Consider the following 24,420-nt stretch of genomic DNA (forward strand, 5'->3'; position numbering starts at 1 on the left):
CATTCATTCATTCATTCATTCAATCGTGGTTCAGTGGAAAGAGCCTGGGCTTCGGAGTCAGAGGTCAAGGGTTCGACTCCCAGCTCTGCCACTTGTCAGCTGTGTGACTGTGGGCAAGTCACTCAGTTGCCTCATCTGTAAAATGGGGATTAACTGTGAGCCTCACGTGGGACAACCTGATTACCCTGTATCTACCCCAGTGATTAGAACAGTGCTCTGCACATAGTAAGCACTTAACAAATACCAACATTATTATTGTTTACTGTGTGCAAAGCATTGTACAAAGCGCTTGGTCCTACCTCGCCTCACTAATCTCCTACTACAGCCCAGCCAACATACTCTGCTCCCCTAGCACCAGTCTTGTTTATCTCACCTCCGACCCCTTTCCCTCATTCTCCCCGCAGCCTGGAACTCCCTCCCCCTCCATATACGCCAGACCACCACTTTCCACTTTCACAGTGTTATTAAGGTCACATCTCCTCCAAGAGGTCTTCTCTGATTAACTCTTCTTTTCCCCGGCTTCCTCTCCCTTCTGCCTCATCTGTGCACTTAAATCTGTGACCTTTGGGCATTTGATATTTGCCCCCACCCCCAACCCCACAGCACTTATGTATGTATCTTTAAATTATACATCATACATTATTTATTTATTCGTATTAATATCCATCTCCCCCTCTAGACTGTAAGCTCGTTATGGGCAGGGAACCTGTCTGTTAATTCTGGTATTTGTTAAGCACTTACTATATGGCAGGCCCTGGACAAAGCACTGACTCTCCCAATTGCTTAGTACAAGGCTCTGCACACAGTAAGCACTCAATAAATACCATCAATTGAGTGATAACTGGGTATAGAGAAACATTTTTCCTGGAAAATTTCCTAGTCTGAGTTTTTCTGTCAGAGAGGCATCTCTTCTGTAGATGGATGCCTATGCATGGCTTAGTGGATAGAGCATGGGGCTGGGAATCAGAAAGACCTGGATTCTAATCCTGGCTCCGCCATTTGTCTGCTGTGTGACTGTGGACAAGTCACTTCACTCACTTCACAAAAACTCCTCACTCTAGGCTTCAAGGCTCTCCATCACCTTGCCCCTTCCTACCTCTCCTCCCTTCTCTCTTTCTACCGCTCACCCCGCACGCTCTGCTCCTCTGCCGCCCACCTCCTCGCCGTCCCTCGGTCTCGCCCATCCCGCCGTCGACCCCCGGGTCACGTCCTCCCGCGGTCCTGGAACGCCCTCCCTCCTCACCTCCGCCAAACTGATTCTCTTTCCCTCTTCAAAACCTTACTTAAAAATCACCTCCTCCAAGAGGCGTTCCCAGACTGAGCTCCTCTTCCCCCTCTACTCCCTCTGCCATCCCCCCTTTACCTCTCCGCAGCTAAAGCCTCATTTTCCCCTTTTCCCTCTGCTCCTCCACCTCTCCCTTCCCATCCCCACAGCACTGTACTCGTCCGCTCAACTGTATATATTTTCGTTACCCTATTTATTTTGTTAATGAATTGTACATCGCCTCGATTCTATTTAGTTGCCATTGTTTTTACGAGATGTTCTTCCCCTCGACGCTGTTTAGTGCCATTGTTCTTGTCTGTCCGTCTCCCCCGATTAGACTGTAAGCCCGTCAAACGGCAGGGACTGTCTCTATCTGTTGCCGACTTGTTCATCCCAAGCGCTTAGTACAGTGCTCTGCACATAGTAAGCGCTCAATAAATACTATTGAATGAACTTCATTTCTCTGGGCCTCATTTACCTCATTTGTAAAATGGATATTGATTAGGGTGTCAGCCCCATGCGGGGCAGGGTCTGTTTGACCAACCTTTCATTCATTCATTCAATAGTATTTATTGAGCGCTTACTATGTGCAGAGCACTGTACTAAGCGCTTGGGATGAACAAGTCGGCAACAGATAGAGACAGTCCCTGCCGTTTGACGGGTTTACAGTCTAACCTGATTGACGTGTATCTACTCCAGCGCTTACAACACTGGCTTGGCACATAGTAAGCACTTAACAGCTACCATCATTCTTATTACCTGGAGTATAGATAAGCCATCAGACCCAGGGGGGTTCCAGCCTGCAAAATCCTGGACCGCTTTTGCTTATTACTCTGGTGCTTATTCACATTGTAGAAAATCAGTGACGAGGATTCGTCCAGAGGGCTGAAGTCTGTGTCACATCTGGCTGCGATGTTCACTATGACGGGAAGGGCACATGGCTCTAGGCCCCACTGCTCCGGATACATAACCTGCATTGAGAGCCAAAATCAATCGATCAATCCATCGTATTGATCGAGCATCTACTGCGTACAGAACACCATTTATTCAATCCTATTTATTAAGAGCTTACTGTGTGCAGAGCATTATACTAAGCACTTGGGAGATCACAGGACAACAATAATCAGACATATTACCTGCCCACAGTGAGTTTACAGTCTAGAAAGGGAGAGAGACATTAATATACATAAACAAATGACAGATTTTCAGGTAGGTGCTGTGGGGCTGGGATCGAGGATGAATAAAGATCCTGAACGTTTGCAGCAGGGTTGGTAGACATGTTCCTTGTCCACAGGGAGCTTACCCCATGCCAAGCACCGCTGCCTGGGGAAAGGCCAGAATAGCTTCTCAGAAGCCGAGGAAATAATAATAATAATAATGATAATGATGGTATCTGTTAAGCACTTACTATGTGCCAGGCACTGTACTAAGCCTTGGGGTAGATACAAAATAATCAGGTTGGACACAGTCCCTGTCCCCCACAGGGCTTACAGTCTTAATTCCCATTCAACAGATGAGGTGAACTGAGGCCCAGAGAAGCAAAATGACTTGCCAAAGGCCACACAGCAGACAAGTGGCGGAGCTGGTATTAGAACCCATGACCTCTGACTCCTAGGCCCAAGTTCTTTCCGCTAGGCCATGCTGCTTAAAAATAATAAAAATCAAGAGATGAGTCCTTCTAGAAATGTTATCACTGATTATTGGACAAGAATCCTGCTTATAGCAAAACAACTCAAAATCAAGATGGGTCTCAAAAATTCTATTTTCTACTCTCTCTATCAGAGGTTTTTAAATCCTATTTTGTACCATCAACTGCTTTAAGCAGCTCATTAAGGCAAAAGCCAACATTTGAAAATCAATGCACCACAAAACCAAACAAATAGAAATCAAAGCTGACTTGCCTGTAGATATTTCTTTACCAGTTCAAGGAACTGCACCTTGGATTTCATTTCTTCCAACTGCCCTTTCAATTTGGACAGCATCGTTTTAACCTCAGATCCTTTAAGCAGAAAATACATTTATCACAAAAATGCACTTTGATTCAAAGTCACTGATTTAAAAGGACTTCATGGCCATTCCACCATTATATCTCATTAGAGTGCAAACATTACCTTTGTTTCTCTTCTCTTTCTGCAACAGCTTCTGATAGAACTTTACGGTCTTTCTGTAATTTTTTTTCTCAATCATCAGTTGTTGTTCCAGCTCCTGACCAAAACAAATGTTTGTGATTTGAATAACAACTATGCCTTGGATTAGATCTAATAGTTAATTTACATAAATGCAGACAGATACAGGACTCAATTAGCATTAAGATCTGATCTGCCTCCATAAGAATTGAGGGGGAAGGGGAGGTGTGTTGGAAGGGTGATGCAAAATTACCCAGAAACCACAAAAGTACATGATACATTCATTTTTATATACAGACTTCAGCAGAAGAAACTTGAAATCAATTCCATTAAGTCTTCACAGCATCTTCGATTAATCTATTGACCAAAAGTAATTGTCTGGGCATACCAAATGGATTCTGAGGATTTGGATTTAGAAATACCCCCCATTCAGGAGAGCTCATTTTTGGGGCTGGAGGCTGATTTTTCCTCAATCAGTCAATTTGTGGCATTTACTGACTTGCTCCCTCTGCTCGTCCTCTTTCTCCTCGTCCCACAGCATTCATTCATTCAATAGTATTTATTGAGCGCTTACTATGTGCAGAGCACTGTACTAAGCGCTTGGGATGAACAAGTCGGCAACAGATAGAGACAGTCCCTGCCGTTTGACGGGCTTACAGTCTAATCGGGGGAGACGGACAGACAAGAACAATGGCACTAAACAGCGTCGAGGGGAAGAACATCTCGTAAAAACCGATGGCAACTAAATAGAATCGAGGCGATGTACAATTCATTAACAAAATAAATAGGGTAATGAAAATATATACAGTTGAGCGGACGAGTACAGTGCTGTGGGGATGGGGAGGGAGAGGTGGAGGAGCAGAGGGAAAAGGGGAAAATGAGGGTTAAGCTGCGGAGAGGTAAAGGGGGGGTGGCAGAGGGAGTAGAGGGAGAAGAGGAGCTCAGTCTGGGAAGGCCTCTTGGAGGAGGTGATTTTTAAGTAAGGTTTTGAAGAGGGAAAGAGAATCAGTTTGGCGGAGGTGAGGAGGGAGGGCGTTCCGGGACCGCGGGAGGACGTGACCCAGGGGTCGACGGCGGGATGGGCGAGACCGAGGGACGGCGAGGAGGTGGGCGGCAGAGGAGCGGAGCGTGCGGGGTGGGCGGTAGAAAGAGAGAAGGGAGGAGAGGTAGGAAGGGGCAAGGTGATGGAGAGCCTTGAAGCCTAGAGTGAGGAGTTTTTGTTTGGAGCGGAGCACTTATGTATATATCCGCAATTTTATTTATTTATACTGATATTTATATTGATGTCTGCTTACTTGTATTGTATCACCTGCTTTAGACTGTGAGCTCCTTGTGGGCAGGGACTCTCTTTCTTTATTGTTATATTGTACTTTCCCAAGTGCTTAGTACAGGGCTCTGCACACAGAAAGCGCTCAATAAATAGGATTGAATGGATGAATAAATGAATTGAGCGCTTACTGTGTGCAAAGTACTTCATTAGGTGCTTGGGAGAGTACACTAGAGAAGCAGTGTGGCTTAGTGGATAAAGCCCGGGCCTGGGAGTCACAAAGATCCGGGTTCTAATCCAGACTCAGCCACACATCTGTTGTGTGACCTTGGGCAAGTTAGTTCACTTCTCTGGGTCTCAGTTCCCTCATCTGAAAAATTGGGTTTAAGACTGTGAGCCCCATGTGGGACAGGGACTGTGTCTAACCTGAATGACTTGCATCTACTCCAGCGCTTAGAACAATGCTTGGCACATAGTAAGTGCTTAACAAGTAGCAAAATTATTAGTATTACTATTATTACACTACAGCAGAGTTGGTAGACAAGAGCTAGGCCTTCAAAAGGTCTTACAATTTCATCTCCTCCAATCAATCATATTTAGTGAGATTATGGTCTAGTGGGGGAGGTTGTCCTTAATAAAAATTACAGGTGGGGGAAATGACACAAAGTATAAGGATATTTCTCCCTCCCCTCCCCAAATTATCCTGGTCAACCCACCCCTACAGGGCCACTTCATTGCTCTTGAATCACTTTATGGACTCAAAATGGCATTTACTGATGCAAGTAATTAAAATTTGCATCTCCTCTTAGTTGTCTTCAACTCTTATTGTTCACATTCAAATAAATTAGACTTTCAACCTGCCTGACAGACAAGAAGTATGAATCAGAGGACCTGGGTTCTAATTCCGGCTCCACCACTTTTCTGTTGTGTGACCTTGTCACTTTACTTCTCTGGGCCTTAGTTTCCTCATTTGCAAAATGGGGGATTTAACATTAAGTTTTAACTTTATCATTAGAACAGCACTTGTGTGCGCATAATGTTACCAGGGCTGACCTTTTCAGCCACACACACACTGGTAGACTACAGATGAGGTAAAAAAGGTCGAGTTTGTCTTAGAAACTAGCCAACCAAATTTAGCAATTCAGACTCATTTGAAAGTACAAGAATCCTCAGACAGACTTATTCTGTCCAAATGAACAGTCAGAGGTAGAAACCAAATACCTGGATTCTTTCAAAGTCCTTATGTTCTATTACATATTTTTATGTTGCCGTTTAAAGACAATGACATTTTTTCAGAACTACCTCTTTAACGAATGAGGCCAAATGGAATGGTTTCCCAAAAGTGCTGCACTTCTACAAATAAGCAGAAGGGCCCAGATTTTCAAAGATTTTCTGTAAAATCAGTTCTAAGATATTTTAAAAAGGCTGCTTATTTAAGTAACTGATGGAAACAAATCAACACCTCTGAAGCGACATTAACAGCATCACCTTGTAAACATTCAATTTTATTTTCCATTTAAATACACAAACCATCAGATTCTTTTTCCTCTAATGATAGCTTTCTCTCTCATGATGAGGACTACCCCTTATCAAATCACTTCAATCAATTTTTACTGTTGAGGGCTACATGCAACTTTCCCTCCAAGGAATGATAACTGGCCTGTTTACAAATACTGCAAGAAAATGTTGTAGGGAAGGAGGATTTAAATCTGCATAATAACAATAAAGAAAATTATTTTAAATAAAGCACTTGGGTGCTTTGAACTCTACATCACAAAGCACAATACAAAGGCTGATTCCCTGCCAATTGTTCTCCATTTCAAGTAATGGCACATTCATATACATTAGCAGCTGTATCCACCTGCAATTTTCTTCGCTGAAAACATCAGAAAAATTGTTGAAATAATGAGGGTTTTTTAAAGCCAGTGTGCACTGAGGAAATCAGATTCATAATACACTTATGACTGCAATGAAAATTTACACATTTTTTGTCATTTTTGGCTTGGCAGAAACATGAAACATGGCAACTCATCGTCAAATCCACTTCATTAATCCAAACCCTAAAATTTGGTTCATAAAAGAAAATGATACTTTTGTATTATTGCTTGGCTCAGGATAAAATAAGTTATTATGGCTTCTCCAGGACCGCATGGAACAAAACATTTAACTAAATAAGCTTCTGTTACCTTTGGGCAGCTGTAGATTGGAGACCATCATAAACAAAAATACAAAGCAAGCTGGACTTTCCTGATACACCTGTTTGATTTGAACACCATTTGGTGTGTACTTGGATGTGTCGGGAGAGAATACGGGATCTTCTAGCTAATAGCGCTACTTATAAACTTCTAGAGAAACTAGAATCTATTTATAACATAAACTAGAACCTATAGCCTAGGTCGATTGAAGTATGAGAACATGTGGCCAGTGGCCCTAGGATGCATTTTTTCACTGAGCATTCCTGATAGAGGGCTGCTGAGGGCTTGGACAACATTTTTTGGACATAGTGCATCTGTCTGGATAGAGGCCTACTGGATAGAACCTGGGCCTGGGAGTCAGAGGACCTGGGCTCCAATCCCGGCTCCATCACTTGTCTGCTGTGTGACCTTGAACAAGTCACTTCGCTTCTCTGGATCTCTGTTCCCTTATCTGTAAAATGGGGATTAAGACTGTGAGCCCTATCTGGGACCCAGGCTGAATCCTTCCTGATAAACTTGTCTCTACCCCTCTACTTGTCTGTTGTATGACCTTGGGCAAGTCACTTAACTTATCCATGCCTCAATTACCTCATCTATAAAATGGGGATTAAGACCATGAGCCCCCATGTGGGACAGGGATTGTGTCCAACCTCATTGCCTGTCTCATCTCCAGTGCATAGAACAGTGCTTGGCACAAAGTAAAGGCACTTAAATACCATTATTATCGTTATGCTACCTACCTGGGTTACTTTCCCCTTTGGCCACTGAAATGGGAAGCAGTGTTGCCTAGTGGAAAGAGCAGAGGATCGAGTGTCTGGAGAATTAAGCTCTAATCCTATTTGCCTGCTGAGTTGCCTAAGGCAAGTCAGTTAATTCTGTGACTTAGTTTCCGCATCTGTAAAATGGAGATTTAAATACCTGCTCTCCCTCTGCCTTAGACAGTGAGCTCTGTGTGCGTCAGAAACCGTGTCGGGATCTGATTGCACTGTATCTACATCAGTGTCTAGGACAGAGCTTGGCACATAGTAAGGTGCTTAGCAAATTCCTCACAGCACTTATGTACATAGCGACGAGGTATGAACCCGTTGTGGGCAGGGATTGTCTCTATTTGTTGCTGAATTATACTTTCCAAGCGCCTAGTAGAGTGCTCTGCATACAGTAAGCATTCAATAAATATGTTTGAATGAATGAATATTAATGAATGTCTTCCTCTCTAGACTGCAAGCTAGTTTTGGGCAGGGAATGTGTCTGTTATATTGTACTCCCCAGAGTACTTAAGGTATATTGCTCTGCACACATTAAACACTCATAAATACGATTGACTGGCAATTAACTATCATTAAATCTATCGGATGATTAGTGACTTCTTAATAATGTAATAATAATGTTGGTATTTGTTAAGCGCTTACTATGTGCCGAGCACTGTTCTAAGCGCTGGGGTAGACATAGGGAAATCAGGTTGTCCCACGTGGGACTCACAGTCTTAATCCCCATTTTACAGATGAGGGAACTGAGGCACAGAGAAGTGAAGTGACTTGCCCACAGTCACACAGCCGACAAGTGGCAGAGCTGGGATTCGAACTCATGAGCCCTGACTCCAAAGCCCGTGCTCTTTCCACTGCGCCACGCTGCTTCCCCATGCTATTAATGTTGGTATTTGTTAAGCGCTTACTATGTGCCGAGCACTGTTCTAAGCGCTGGGGTAGACACAGGGGAATCAGGTTGTCCCACGTGGGGCTCACAGTCTTAATCCCCATTTTACAGATGAGGGAACTGAGGCACAGAGAAGTGAAGTGACTTGCCCACAGTCACACAGCTGACAAGTGGCCAAGCCAGGATTCGAACCCATGACCTCTGACTCCAAAGCCCAGACTCTTTCCACTGAGCCACGCTGCTTCTCACTGGGGATGGGAGAAGGCCTGAATATGTGGTCTCCCTTAGGTTCAGTGTTCCTGACTTTTAGGCTTTACGTCAACTTGTATTTTTTTTTTCCTGTATTGGTGTTTGTTCTCTCTTTTTTTACGGTATTGGTTAAGTGCTAACTGTGTGTCAAGCACTGCTCTAAGCATTGTCATTTCACTTCTTTGTGCTCAGTTCCCTTATTTGTAAAATCATTCAATCAGTGATATTTATAGAGTGCCTACTGCAGGCAGAGCACTGTACTAAGCGCTTGGGAGAATACGCTACAACAGAATTAGAAGATCCGTTCCCTGCCCATCACAAACTTACAGTCCAGAGGGATCCATTTCCTCTTCTCCCTCCTACTTAGATTGTGAGCCCCATGTGGGACAGGAACCTGATTTGCTTGCATTCACCCCAGCGCTTAGAACAGTGTCTGACATATAGTAAGTGCTTAACAAATGCCACAGTTGTTACTGGGGTAGATACAAGCTAATCAGGTCAGACACAGTTCCTGCCCTACATGGGGCTCACAATCTAAGAAGGAGGGAGAACAGGGAATGGATCCCTCTAGACTGTAAATTCATGATGGGCAGGGAACAAATCTCCTAATTCTGTTGTACTGTATTCTCCCAAGCACTTAGTACAGTGCTCTGCCCCCAGTTAGCACTCTATAAATATCACTGATTGAATGATTTTACAGATGAGGGAACCGAGGCTCAGAGAAGTTGAGTGACTTGCCCAAAGTCACAAAGCAGACAACTGGCAAACCTGGGATTAGAACCCAGCTCCTCACTTTTTCCACTAGGCCATGCTGCTCTCTTCTAGACTCTATCTCCTCGAGGGCAGAGGTCATGTCTTGCTAAATTCATTCATTCAGTAGTATTTATTAAGCGCTTACTATGTGCAGAGCACTGTACTAAGCACTTGGAATGTACAATTTGGCAACAGATAGGGACAATAAATGCCCCGCAGTGTATCACACAGTTTTCTCAAGATGTATGTAATGGAAAATGCCAATGGGCATAGTCTTTAGATTCGGTACAGAGATCCACCCTCTCTTTAGGGACCAGGATCATGGAATTTTGTGATCGATCATGAAGCAGCGAGGCTTAGTGGAAAAGCATGGGTTTGGGAGACAGAGGTCATGGGTTCTAATTCCAGCTCTGCCACTTGTCAGCTGTGGGACTTTGGGCAAGTCACTTCACTTCTCTGTGCCTCAGTTACCTCATCTGTAAAATGAGGATTAAGACTGTGAGCCCCACCTGGGACAACCTGGTAACCTTGTATCTCCCCCAGCGCTTAGAACAGTGCTTGGCATGTAGTAAGTGCTTAACAAATACCATCATTATTATTAATCAATGGTATTTATTAAGCACTTACTGTGTACAGAACACTGTACTAAGTGCTTGGGAAAATACAATATAACAGTGTGGGTAGACATGTTCCCTGCCCATGTAGCCTAGTGGATAGAGCAGGGGCCTGGGAGTCAGAAGAACCTGGGTCTTAATCCTGGTTCTGATACTTGTCTGCTGTGTGACCTTGGGCAAGTCACTTCACTTGTCTGTGTAAAACGGGGATTAAGATTGGGAGTCCCATGTGGGTCAGGGACTTTATCCAACCTAACTAGTATTTACCCAGGGCTTAGAACAGTGCCTGGCCCATAGTAAGCACTTAACAAATACCATGATAATACTACTAATTGTTATTAATAATAATGATCTTACTGTCTAGAAGATTTATATATTCATGGAAAAAGGGCATTATTTTTGAAACAAGAGCTGGATAAAATATTTTAGTTTCATTAAATGGTCATTTAGAAATGAAAAGGATTTAAGGAAGACTTTCCCCCCTTGATTTAACTTCTTCAGCAGGCATCAGTGTATTCCAGTGGGCCAAGGCATTTCCATGGAGCTCATTAGCATTAATAGGAATCAGCCATCTCAGTCTCTTTGCAGTACTTTGAAAATTGATAACTATATGTTAATCAGGAACAGAGTGAAGGAGAAAAAGGAAAATTACTAACTGAATAATGAACTGGAAAATTAACAGATTAAATAAAACCAGGAGCTGTAAGGGGGAGTGAGAGGGGGAGAGAATATCCAAATATTAAGGGAGCGGAATCATAGGAAGATGAGACAATGCTGTTTTCAGAAAAATAAGTGTTGATTTTGGATTGGTGAATTATTCAAGACACAAATTACTAGGGAGAGACTGGAAGGTTAAGTGAGTGCTATATTCAAACAAGAGTAGAGTGATATTGTTGCTTGATCCACTCTTTCCCAGAGGCCCAGAATACTTATGTTGATATTTAATTCATGCATAGCATGCATCGGAACAGTTCATTTCAGCCATGACCTCAGACTCAAAGGAATTACTTTGCTTCTTTTGAATCGGATCATTCGATGGTACTTATTGAGCATTTATTAATAATAATAATAATAATAATGTTGGTATTTGTTAAGCGCTTACTATGTGCCGAGCACTGTTCTAAGCGCTGGGGTAGACACAGGGGAATCAGGTTGTCCCACGTGGGGCTCACAGTCTTAATCCCCATTTTACAGATGAGGTAACTGAGGCACAGAGAAGTTAAGTGACTTGCCCAAAGTCACACAGCTGACAAGTGGCCGAGCTGGGATTCGAACCCATGAACTCTGACTCCAAAGCCCGGGTTCTTTCCACTGAGCCACGCTGCTTCTCTATTATGTACAGAGCACTATACTGAGCTCTTAGGCAAGAAGAAAATAACATAACTGGTAGATGTATTCCCTGCCCATAAGGGGAGACAGACACTAAGATAAATTTCTGTTAGAGTGCTGCATATGAAATACATCCTTTGTGGGTTAAGAACACAACACAGATAATTTCACCCTTCTTGAACTAGTAAAGATTTGCCATGCACAATGGAATTTTTAGCCTATATTTGGTCTACTTGTTATGGATGACAAGAAGGGAAAAATTCCAGTTAGTCTTTTGCTATGAATCGATCAATAATATTTATTGAACACGTGCTGTGTTCAGAGCACTGTTCTAAGCACTTGGGAAACTACAACAGAGTAGGTAGAAGCAATCTTAGGATGGATTAAGACTGTAAACAATAATAATAATGATGGATTTGTTAAGCGCTTACTATGTGCAAAGCACTGTTCTAAGCGCTTACGTGGGTCAGGGACTGCGTCCAACCCAATTATTTGGTATCTAGCTCAGCTTAGTGCAGTGTCTGGCACCTAGTAAGTGCTTAACAAATAAGCACTTATTGCAGTGCTTGGCACACAGTAAGTGCTCAATAAATGCAATTGAATAAATTCCATTAAAAAAAACTCCCCTAATCCCTGCCACAAGGAGCTCACAGCCTCACTTGCGAAGTAGCCAAGGAGGTTTATGGAGCACTTGAGAACTGGAAATGGCACCCATCTCTCTCTGGTCTAAGATGGTTGTTTTGGGCTTCTTTGGAGAGGTGATGGGGTTTGCTGAAGGGAGACTCTAAGACCCCAGATGATCGGGGTATTCATTCAATAGCATTTATTGAGCGCTTACTATGTGCAGAGCACTGTACTAAGTGCTTGGGATGAACAAGTCGGCAACAGATAGAGACAGTCCCTGCCGTTTGACGGGCTTACGGTCTAATCGGGGGAGACGGACAGACGAGAACAATGGCAATAAATAGAGTCAAAGGGAAGAACATCTCGTAAAAACAATGGCAACTAAATAGAATCGAGGCGATGTACAATTCATTAACAAAATAAATAGGGTAATGAAAATATATACAGTTGAGCGGACGAGTACAGTGCTGTGGGGATGGGGAGGGAGAGGTGGAGGAGCAGAGGGAAAAGGGGAAAATGAGGGTTAAGCTGCGGAGAGGTAAAGGGGGGGTGGCAGAGGGAGTAGAGGGAGAAGAGGAGTTCAGTCTGGGAAGGCCTCTTGGAGGAGGTGAGTTTTAAGTAGGGTTTTGAAGAGGGAAAGAGAATCAGTTTGGCGGAGGTGAGGAGGGAGGGCGCTCCGGGACCGCGGGAGGACGTGACCCGGGGGTCGACGGCGGGATGGGCGAGACCGAGGGACGGTGAGGAGGTGGGCGGCGGAGGAGCGGAGCGTGCGGGGTGGGCGGTAGAAAGAGAGAAGGGAGGAGAGGTAGGAAGGGGCAAGGGGATGGAGAGCCTCGAAGCCTAGAGTGAGGAGTTTTTGTTTGGAGCGGAGGTCGATAGGCAACCACTGGAGGTGTTTAAGAAGGGGAGTGACATGCCCAGATCGTTTCTGCGGGAAGATGAGCCGGGCAGCAGAGTGAAGAATAGACCGGAGCGGGGCGAGAGAGGAGGAAGGGAGGTCAGAGAGAAGGCTGACACGGTAGTCTAGCCGGGATATAACGAGAGCCCGTAACAGTAAGGTAGCCGTTTGGGTGGAGAGGAAAGGGCAGATCTCGGCGATATCGTAGAGGTGAAACCGGCAGGTCTCGGTAACGGATAGGATGTGTGGGGTGAACGAGAGAGACGAGTCAAGGATGACACCGAGATCGCGGGCCCGAGAGACGGGAAGGATGGTCGTGCCATCGACGGTGATAGAGAAGTCTGGGAGAGGACCGGGTTTGGGAGGGAAGATGAGGAGCTCAGTCTCGCTCATGTTGTTTTAGGTGGCGGGCAGATATCCAGGTGGAGACGTCCCGGAGGTGGGAGGAGATGCGAGCCTGAAGGGAGGGGGAGAGGACAGGGGCAGAGATGGTAGATCTGCGTATCATCTGCATAGAGATGGTAGTCAAAGCCGTGAGAGCGAATGAGTTCACCGAGGGAGTGAGTGTAAATGGAGAACAGAAGAGGGCCAAGGGGGTGGCACTTGCGAGGAGGGAGGAGATCTCCTCTGAGGATACTGCTGACACTTGGTAGGTTTCCCAGTTTACATTTTCCGGGTAGTGTATCGATTCTCCAGCCAGGGTGGACCTGGACTCTTTGTGGTTCATGTAATTTCATTCAAATCATATTTATTGAGTGCTTATTGTGTGCAGAGCACTGTATTAAGCCCTGGAGACTGACTCTTAGGGCCACTGATGGTGTCCTGCCTCTGGCCTGGAAACCCTCCCTCATATCAGACAGACACTTATTCTCCCCAACTTCAAAGCCTCATTAAAGGCCCATCTCCTTCAAGACACCCTCCCTCTTTAAGCCCTCCTTTCCTTAAAGTGGAAGGGAGTCTTCCACTCCCTTCTTCATCGCCCTGACACTCCCTTTGTTCATCCCTTGTCCCAGCACCACAGCATTTATTTATCTGTCCTTTATTTCTATTAACGTCTGTCTCCCCCTCTAGACTGTTAGATAGGGAATGTGTCTGTTGTAGTGTAATAATAATAATAATAATGTTGGTATTTGTTAAGCGCTTACTATGTGCAGAGCACTGTTCTAAGCGCTGGGGTAGACACAGGGGAATCAGGTTGTCCCACGTGGGGCTCATAGTCTTAATCCCCATTTTACAGATGAGGGAACTGAGGCACAGAGAAGTTAAGTCACACAGCTGACAAGTGGCAGAGCTGGGATTCGAACTCATGAGCCCTGACCAAGCGCTTAGTAAAGCGCTTACTCTGCAGACAGTAAGTGCTCAATAAATATGACTGATTGACTGATTTGTAAGCCAGGCCAGCAGTGGGCTATGCCGCTGAACTTCTAGCTTCAAAGGGTGAGCCCTGGGATGTTGGCTTTTCCCACTACAGGATTTGGGTGAGCAGTGGCCAGAACGCTCCTTGGTGACAGAATTTAATAATAATAATAATAATCATAATCATCATGACATTTTTTAAGTGCTTACTATGTGGCCAGGCACTGTACGAGGCACTGGGGTGGATACAAACAAATTGATTGGAAACAGTCCCTGTCTCACATAGGGCTCATAGTCTCAATCCCCATCTTCCAGATAAGGGAACGTAGGCCCAGAGAAGTGAAGTAACTTGCCCAAGATCACACAGCAGAGAAATGGTGGATCTGGCATTAGAACTAGTGACCTTTTACTTCCCGGGCCTGGGCTCTATCCACTACGCCACACTGCTTTTCGTAGACTTCATGAGACTTCTCTGGTGGGAAAGTCTCCCGGGAGAGAAAGACCACCCAGTCAACCAAAGTCTCTCATTGAAGGGTCCTTCTCGATTATCTAAACCCTGCTGAGAATTGGGGCTCCACTGGGGACTCTTTGAGCACTTTCCAGACTCCAGGACTATCTCAGGGGTCACTTCTACCAACTAACAATAATAGTAATATTGTTTTTACGAGATGTTCTTCCCCTTGACTCTATTTATTGCCATTGTTCTTGTCTGTCTGTCTCCCCCGATTAGACTGTAAGCCCGTCAAATGGCTGGGATGGTCTCTATCTGTTGCCGACTTGCTCATTCCAAGCGCTTAGTACAGTGCTCTGCACATAGTAAGCGCTCAATAAATACTATTGAATGAATAATAACTGTGGTATTTAAGCATTTACTATGTGCCAGGCACTGCACTAAGCACTGAAGGGGATACAAGCTGATTGGGTTGGACATGGTCCCTGTCCCACAACGGGCTCACGGTCTTAATCCCCATTTTGCAGATGAGACAACTGAGGCCCAGAGAAGTGAAGTGATTTGCTCAAGGTCACAGAGCAGACAAGTGAAGGAGCAGGGTAAGAACACAGACCCCTCTGACTCTCAAGCCATGCTCCATCCACTAGGTCAAACTGCTTCTCTATTGTATTATATTTTCCCAAGCACTTAGTACAGTGTTCTGGACACAGTAAGTGTTCAGTAAATACCAGTGAAGGATTGATCATGGGCAAATTCATGGGCACTTCTGTACCCACAAGCAGGGCCCATCAATAAAGAAGCAGTTTGTCAAATGCGCTGGCTCAGAAAAACTCCTCGTGCCCCACAGCCAGACGATCCACAGGCTCAGATCATCACTTAGCAAATCGATTAATCAATGGTATTTATCAAATAGCATCATACTAAGCATTTAGGGAGAAGCAGTGTGCCTCAGTGGATAGAGCACAGGCCTGGGATTCAGAAGGATCTGGGCTCTATTCCCGGCTCTGCCACGGGTCTGCTGTGTGACTTTGGGCAAGCCCCTTCACTTTTCTGTGCCTCAGTTATCTCAGCTGTAAAATGGGGATGAAGACTGTGTTCTCTATGTGGGACAGGGACTGTGTCCAACCCTATTATCTTGTACCTACTCCAGTGCTTAGCACATAGTAAAGGCTTAACAAGTATCATAATTATTATTATCAGTTCGAAAGCGTGATTATTACTGCTTTGAAGATAAACCTTTCCGACGGAGAGTGCAGGGCTGCTGGTAAAGAACTAGAGTGGAAATATTCTCTACACATTTTAGTTCAGAGGTTAATAATACTTCAAATGCTTGACTATCCTCTTTGGATAGCATCTATTCTTAGCTGGAATATCCCCTTTGTGAAGATAGTAAAAACAATTTGGGTTCCCAGTTTTGAAACAGAATAAATTTTCTTTAAATTTTAAATTAATTTTAATTTGAATTAAATTTTCCTCTTACTCTATGACCAAAGTTCAGCCATTTGTCTAATTACATTGGTGAATCAATCGATAAATATTTACTGAATGCTGACAGAGTGCTAATCACTCAAACAGTAGTATGCAGGCCCTGCATTAAGTGTTTGGAAAAGTATAGGTGTGAAATACCATTCTAAAGGTTTGGGAAAGTTCAAAAGTAACAAGAAACAGATTCACTGCCCTGAAGGAACTTAAAATTTTAAATGGAGGAATCAGACCGAAATTATTTACAAAAGTGAAAGCACTAAGTAGAACGAAAAGGTAACAGGAAGTATAGTGCCTATACTGGGATAAAATAAATGAAATGAAATATCAACAGTTCACAATCATTTATGTTGTGAACAGCTATTTTCTATATCCACTGAGACAAAAGCTAGAGGAGACAAGTTTAAACTGTAACAGATGACAATGACTGATTCTAATTGATTAGTTGCTAACTAACGATGAATTCCTGGAGTTACTGGTCTCTCTGATGATCGAGGTGAAAACCTGTCTGGAGGTAGGAGGATAGTGAAGGTGAACTTGCAAAGTTTCTTTAGCTCCATATGATGCTTATTATCATTTTTAACAATGACACAATGGAAACTCAATGCTCAAATGCCTTTGGCATATATTACTAAAGTAGAAATCTGTTTTGATTTAGAACCCAAATCCCCATTCCACATCAAGCCATAAAGAGTTAAAATCTATGATCAATACAGTGCCCTTAACCGCACTGCTCATTTAAATCAGATTTGACATCTAGTCAAGAAAGTATATAATGAATCCTACCTGGTTACATTCACGATCTAGCAGAGGCTTCTTCATCAGAGTTGGCATTAAATGAATATGAAAAACATAGTCACTTTCCTCACTTTTAGACAGTAAAAATAGTGTTTTTCTACTGAGTTTATGGCAGCCACCAGTTACCTCACAAGCAATCATTTCCATAGGCAAATGTCACCACAAAGAAGCAGCAAGAAAAAACAAAGATAGCAGATATACCACGAGGCAGAGTAGAAAGGTTGCACAGTTGGCATCATTTCCCCTTTTCCCCCCAAATTCTCTCTTTAATGTACTCAAACCTATTTAAATTTTCGCACCCTTGCATTTAGATGAGATCGCTCCCACATACCTGATCACCAGATCAGCTCCACAGCTTTAAAAATCAGGACTCTTCCAAGGCCCAGGTGAATACCAAAACTCCCCATGCCCCCCAGAAATGGATCAATGCATCTCTCCACCGTACTAAGCGCTTAGTATGGTGCTCCACACACAGTAAGGGCTCAATAAATATGATTGAATGAATGAATATTAATTTTTCTGACCGACTTCAATTTCTCTTATGCTTCAGGTTTTCAAATACTTATTCTGGGGAAGAATTTGGGGCAGGAGTGCTCGAGTTAGTCTGGATCCCATGAAGCTGGTGCAATTAGCATTAATGTATGCTAATGGATGCAAATTATACTAAATAGACCATAAGGGGACCCTTTATACATTTCTTTAACCTCGCTTCATTTATGTGCACCTGGGGGTTCTTCTTGGAAAAAAATGTCACAAGCTTAACCTTTGATTTAGCCTAAATCACTGAGACTGACAAAATCTAAGGATTAGAAAAATTGCTCTGGCAAAAGTGCAGTTAACATAGTCCAAGAACCCTTTGCAGGGATGTAATATGAATGCAGTCTTTAGTAGGGAAGGTTAGAAAATCACCACGGATGTATTACACACAGGAAGTTAATGCCCTATTTACCAAGCTACCAGAGGAACTCTATTTTAAATCCACTTTCCGACCTCATGAAAAGTCAATTTCAGCCCGCTTACTGCTCTAAGGAAAATGGGCTTAGAGTCACAAAAGTTAGAAGCCCAGCAGAGTGAGGATGCATCATAGCATCTGAACTGTCCATTTTTTTCCTCCAATTCATGAATTTTGCTTGAAAGGAACAAACAGGTTAAGGTTCAGGATTTGTTGAATCCTGAAGGTTGGCTCAGATAGTTAAAACAGCTCGTTATGATAAACTTGATGTTATTGATGCCTGTCTACTTGTTTTGTTGTCTGACTGCCCTGTTCTACACTGCAAGCCCGTTGGGTAAGGGCTGTTTCTATCTGTTGCCAAATTGTACTTTCCAAGTGATTAGTTCAGTGCTCTGCACACAGTAAGCGCTCAGTAAATACGATTGAATGAATGAACTTGATGAGATAACCTTTTGCCTCCACATTCGTGTCCAATGGGTTCTAACCCACTCTGGTACTGGAACCAGTAAAATCATAAGAAGAAGCGTGTCTTAGTGGATAGACCACAAGCCTGGGAGTCAGAAGGAACTGGGTTCTAATTCTGCCTGCACCACATGTCTGCTGTGTGACCTTAGGCAAGTTGCTTCTCTTCTCTGGGCCTCAGTTACCTCATCTATAAAATGGGGATTAAGAGTGTGAGTCCCACGTGGGATAGGGACTGTGTCCAAGCTGGTTAACTTATATCTACCTCAGCTCTTAGAACCCTGCTTGAAACAGAGTAAGTGCTTAACAAGTACCATAATAAACTAGTGCTGGAAACATCACATCCCTCCAGATTTCCTTTGTCAAACATGTTTTTTGAAACACCTGTGCATTTTGCATAAGCATACTGGAGAACATTCATACACTGAGATGCAACATTTCATCTTCTAGATATAGGTTAATGAATTAAGAGGATGCTCCATGAAGTGAATTTCTGTGTGATTATAAATCCACCTCAGGTACATAAAGACAAATTCTACCATTTGTGACTAAGTCCCTGAAGTGAGCAGAGAAATTCATTCTTGGGGAATATTTAAATCCTATTCATTATCTCTGTTTTCCATTTATGCAGATAGGAAGGTTATCCAAACAAACCCATCCATGGTGACAAATTTCTAATATTAGTCTTTCAAAGCATTTCACCATCACATTTTCCTTCTCTCCATGGTACCCAACACTTACCATCCTGCCTCATTTAAACCACAAGTGATTGCAGGGGGAGTGAGAGGGTCTTTCAGAGAAGATAAATGAGTCATCGTCATTACCAAATCCTTATTTATCAGTCGGTTAATACTTTGATAGTGGCTGGAGAACATAATGATCAAATAAATTAAAGTGTGGTTGTAAAAATCAAGTACTGTCTGGGAATAAACTCATTATCCCCATGAATTCCTGGCTACTGCCCTTCATCTTTCAAAATATGACTTTTTTTTTTTCCACACACAGACCAGCTACTACTCAGAAGAAGTTTAAGGTCTTTTCCCCTTCTCAATAGTCTTGTCTCTACACGTGCAAGATTATGCAAACTAACCCAGTTTCCCCGGCCATTATTGTATTGTACAATTGACAGGTGTTCTTACTCAGTAGAATGTTCAAACTTCAAGGAAAACAACAGGGTTTTGACATTCAAAACGGAATTCCACTTCTCCAGACTATAATTGCTTACCTTTAGGAAAGGGAAAATGAAGAAGTGAATGTAAATGTTAATTTTCCTTTACAAAAGAAGATGACGATAATGTAGAAGTGGAGCATTTAGGTCTAGTTGGACATCAATCTCCAAAATGCACAAGGTGACCTACCCATTAATCAATTTAAATAAGGGTGAAATTCCCTGGTTATCCAATCCCCCAAATGGCAATGATTTCACACCCCTGACATGGTCAGTTTTACTAGCCACAGGGCAAGATTCTTGGCTATCTGGTCTCTGGGGACTACTGCTTTAGAGATGCATGCTGCTACATTAGGCAACATAGAAATTAGAGCTCAGGGAGCCAGGATCCTGGAGTAAAATCCCTTTGGCACAACACAAGAAGTGGGGAAGCAGTTGACATTTCTCCTGACCCATTTGCAGGCATAAATCTGATCAGCGTAAATAATGTGACAGACAAAGGATTACTGAGCTTTTCCTCTGTTGGATCTTCAGATCCACAGTGGTAGGTTTAGTTGCCGGAAGCTGTATTTCTTACTTCTAGAATTACTTAGTGTGGACTGGAAAAAATGATCCTGTCTAAAGAAAAGGAAGCAATTCGCTCCACCATTAGTCTGCTGTATGACCTTGGGCAAGTCATTTTCTTCTTTAGGCCTCAGTTCCCTCATCTGTCAAATGGGGACCCATGTGGGACAGGGACTGGTGTCCAATATGATTAGCTTGTATCTACCCTAGCACTTAGAACAATGCTTGACACATAGTAAACGCTTAACAAATACCATCGCTATTATTATTATTAGCAGAAGCAAAAGGCAGTGATTGTCTAAAATGGCTTCTGCTCCACTGCTTGGCCGATAGAACAAGGAAGAGTGTGAAAACGTGCCTCCCAGTCACCGGTACGTACCAGATTTTTGGCATCTAGATTTTGAGGCTCATTTCCTTTCTGCCGGCCCAGCTTTTTCACATAATTATAAACTTCTGAGCTGAAGCAATCAACCTCGTAGAATGCGCTGCCCCAGCCAGGACTGCAGCTCTGAAACTCAGTCGGGCAGGGATGGGGAGAGTTTCTGTTGTCATCCGCCTCCACCATGGCTGTGGCTCCATCGTTTTCCGCGTCTTCTTGGTCCAGCTCTGGGCCGAGACCACGATGAGTTGGGGAGCAGATGTCATCTAGGGAATACAGCTCTTTTTCTGGTCTTGTTTGCTGGGGTCGGAATCCAACCTCAAAGTTACTTTGTGAAAGGTCACTTGAATCCATTTCTACGAATGACGGGGAGGGAGAAAGGGCTATGTTGGCATGGGCTGTGGTTACCCGTCTCTCTTTTCCTGGAAAAAGAAGACGTTTGTCAAGTTCAACTTAAATGCCAGCAGTTCTCCAATCCGTTGTCAGACTAAATAATAATGATAATAACTCTGGTATTTATTAAGCCCTTACTACGTGCCATGCACTGTTCTAATCACTGGGGTGGATACAGGGCTCAGTGCTCAGAACAGTGTTCAGGGCTTAGAACAGTGCTTGGCACACAGAAGCGCTTAACAAATACCATCATTATTATACAAGCAAATCGGGTTGGACACAGTCCCTGTCCCACAAAGTGTTCACAGTCTTAATGATAATAATAATAATAATAATAATAATAATAATAATCTATTTGTTAGGCACTTATTATTTGTCAAGCACTATTCTAAGTGCTGGGATAGATATGAGCTCATCAGGTTGGACACAGACCCTATTCCACATGGGGTTCATAGTCTTAATCCCCATTTTGTAGATGAGGTAACTGAGGCACAGAGAATTGAAGAAACTTGCCCAAGGTCACAAGGCAGACAGGTGGTGGAGCTGGAATTAGAACCCAGGTCTTCTGATTCCCAGGCCCGATCTCTACCCACTAGCCCATACTGAGGAAACTGAGGCATGGAGAAGTGAAGTGACTTGCCCAAGGTCACACAATAGACAAATGGCAGAGACGGAATTAGAACCCAGGTCCATCTGACTCCCAGGTCTGTGCTCCATTAGGACACGCTGTTCCTCACAAAGGGCTACCAATTCCTTCCGCCGGCAGTTACCATGACAACCACTATCACTAGGACCATTCGAACAACTTCTGGTTTCTAAGTCCCCTTTCTTAATTGGTGGCTCTGCTTGCTGGCATCATGTCACTGTCTTCCTGATCCCAATATCGCTTACTCTGAGGTGAAAAGTAGGATTTGTTTTCCATATCTGTATATAAGCCTGTTAGTAACTGTGATATTTGTTAAGCACTTACTCAAGTGCAGTACTAAATGTTGGGGAGAGTAGAGTATAAACAATATCAATGTCAATATTTTTCATCTTAAAATTAATGGGAGAAATATCACCTATAATTTTTTTTAAAATTCACAGGCTGCCTTCTTCCTCTAGAATCCCCTTAATTATTTTAACCAAATGTTAGACCTTTTGGGTGAAAAACCATATGCATCTACTGAATCTGCCCGAGTCACACGCAGATATATTTACCTATTCCATCCTTTATCAGTTTCCTACCAGTTGGTAAACTGCCAGATTTCTTCATATTCTGAGTTGTCTGCTCCCACTGTGAACCAACGTTTTCGCTTGTGCTGAAAATGAGAAATGATATTTCACACAATTTTTTTTTTATACTTTGTAGAAACGTAACCTCTCAGCCATCTTTGACACTCTGGACTACAACACCCCCCTCCTCTGAAACACTCCTCCAGCCTTGGTTTTGCAGACTTGGCGTTAGCTTGGTACTCTACCTACCTCTGGCCGCACTTCATTCATTCATTCAATCGTATTTATTGAGCGCTTACTATGTGCAGAGCACTGTACTAACCACTTGGAAAGTACAATTCAGCAACAAATAGAGACAATCCCTGCCCATAATGGACTCACTGTCTAGAAAGGGGGAGACAGGCATCAAAACAAGTGCTGGGGTGGATACGGGCAAATCAAATTGGACACAGTTCCTGTCCCACGAGGGGTTCACGGTCTCAATCCTCAATTTACAGATGAGGTGACTGAGGCACAGGGAAGTGAAGTGACTTTGCCCAAGGTCACACAGGAGACACACGGATCCGGGAGTAGAACTCATGACCTTAATGTGTCTGTTTATTGTTATGTTGTACTCTCCAAAGCACTTTGTACAGTGCTCTGCACAGAGCAAGTGCTCAATAAGTATGATTGACTGACTTCTTAATCTTTCAACTCTCACATTCAAGCTACTTCTTCATCCTGCCATTTCTTTCTAAATAACATTTCCTGCCTCTGCTTGATCATTTCCACTCAGTCAGCTGCCCCTTAGTCTAAGCTTTTGGACTAAAAGAAATACCATGGCTTAGTGAATAGAGCATGGGCCTGGGAGTCAGAAGGTCATGGGTTCTAATCCCAGCTCTGCCTCTTGTCTCTGTGTGACCCTGGGCAAGTCACTTGACTTCTCTGTGACTCAGTTACCTCATCTGTAAAATGGAGAATGAGATGTGAGCCCCACATGGGACAAGGACTGTGTCCAAACTCATTTGCTTGTATCCATCCCAGAGCTTAATACAGTGTCTGGCACATAGTAAGCACTTAACAAATACCATAATTATTGATATGGTATTATATTAATAGAGTAGCAGTGTGGCTCAATGGAAAGAGCACAGGCTTTGGAATCAGAGGTCATGGGTTCAAATCCCAGCTCCGCCGCTTGTCAGCTGTGTGACTGTGGGCAAGTCACTTAACTTCTCTGTGCCTCAGTTCCCTCATCTGTAAAATGGGGATTAAGACTGTGAGCCTCACGTGGGACAACCTGATTACTCTGTATCTCCCCAGCGCTTAGAACAGTGCTCTGCACATAGTAAGCGCTTAACAAATACCAACATTATTAATATTATTATATCATGACCAGATTCTTGTATCAGCCTTCTCGCTGGTCACCCTGCCTCTAGTTTCTCCCTATCCAGACTACAATATAAGTTGCTGTACAGATCATTTTTGTGAAGCACCACCTCTCCATCAGTCAAATCAATCAGTGGCATTTACTGAGTCCTCACAGGGTGAAGAGCATTGTCCTAAGGGTTAGGGAGAGTACAATAGAGCACAATACAATGAGAAGCAGCACAGCTAGTGGATAAAGCACAGGCCTGGAGTCAGAAGGACCTGGATTCTAGTTCTGGCTCTGCCACTTGTCTGTTGTGTGACCCTGGGGAAGTCACTTCACTTCTCAGTTAACTCATCTATAAAATATAATCAGTTTGGACACAGTCCCTGTTCCACCTCTGGCTCCCAGTCTTAATCCCCAGTTTACAGATGAGGTAACTGAGGTCCAGAGAAGTGATGTGACCTCCCTACGGTCACACAGCAGATAAGTGGCAGAGCCAGGATTAGGACCCATGACCTTCTGACTCCCAGGTCCATGCTCTTTCCACTAGGCCATGCTACTTCTCTAATACCTCCTTTTCTGCTTCTGATAGTTCATACCACTTATGTCTATATAGTGGAGCCTATTTATTTTTTAAATATCTTTAAGTCTGTCTCCTCCTCCTCCTCCTCCTCCTAAATAGGCATTCATTGGTGGTTTTCACTAGTCTGAGCACATCAAAAGAGACTTTAGCTTTTATTTTAAAATACAAGCCTTCAAGAAGCATAGTATAGTGGATAGTGCATGGGCCTGGGAGGCAGAAGGTCATGGGTTCTAATCCTGTCTCCATCACCTGCCTTGATTCTATTTATTGCTATTGTTCTTGTCTGTCTGTCTTCCC

At 43.5% G+C, this 24,420-nt stretch overlaps 1 protein-coding gene across 6 annotated transcripts in view; it reads right to left on the minus strand.

The window, feature by feature from the left end:
* The window catches only part of KNDC1 (kinase non-catalytic C-lobe domain containing 1), a 164,909-nt gene that overhangs the window by 41,660 nt on the left and 98,829 nt on the right, over positions 1–24,420 (minus strand). For 3 of the 6 annotated variants that reach the window (XM_029061499.2, XM_029061498.2, XM_029061502.2), the window contains exons 16-21: positions 22,178–22,278; positions 20,585–21,006; positions 17,048–17,077; positions 3,376–3,469; positions 3,166–3,263; positions 2,024–2,235 (exon numbers count right to left, since the gene is read on the minus strand). In XM_029061499.2, the coding sequence (XP_028917332.1) occupies positions 2,024–2,235; positions 3,166–3,263; positions 3,376–3,469; positions 17,048–17,077; positions 20,585–21,006; positions 22,178–22,278 (957 nt within the window). The remainder of the gene's footprint in view (positions 1–2,023; positions 2,236–3,165; positions 3,264–3,375; positions 3,470–17,047; positions 17,078–20,584; positions 21,007–22,177; positions 22,279–24,420) is intronic. The other 3 variants (XM_029061503.2, XM_029061501.2, XM_029061500.2) reach the window with 2 other exon arrangements.

The sequence above is a fragment of the Ornithorhynchus anatinus genome, chromosome 3 (genome assembly GCF_004115215.2).
Source record: "Ornithorhynchus anatinus isolate Pmale09 chromosome 3, mOrnAna1.pri.v4, whole genome shotgun sequence".
NCBI lineage: Eukaryota > Metazoa > Chordata > Mammalia > Monotremata > Ornithorhynchidae > Ornithorhynchus > Ornithorhynchus anatinus.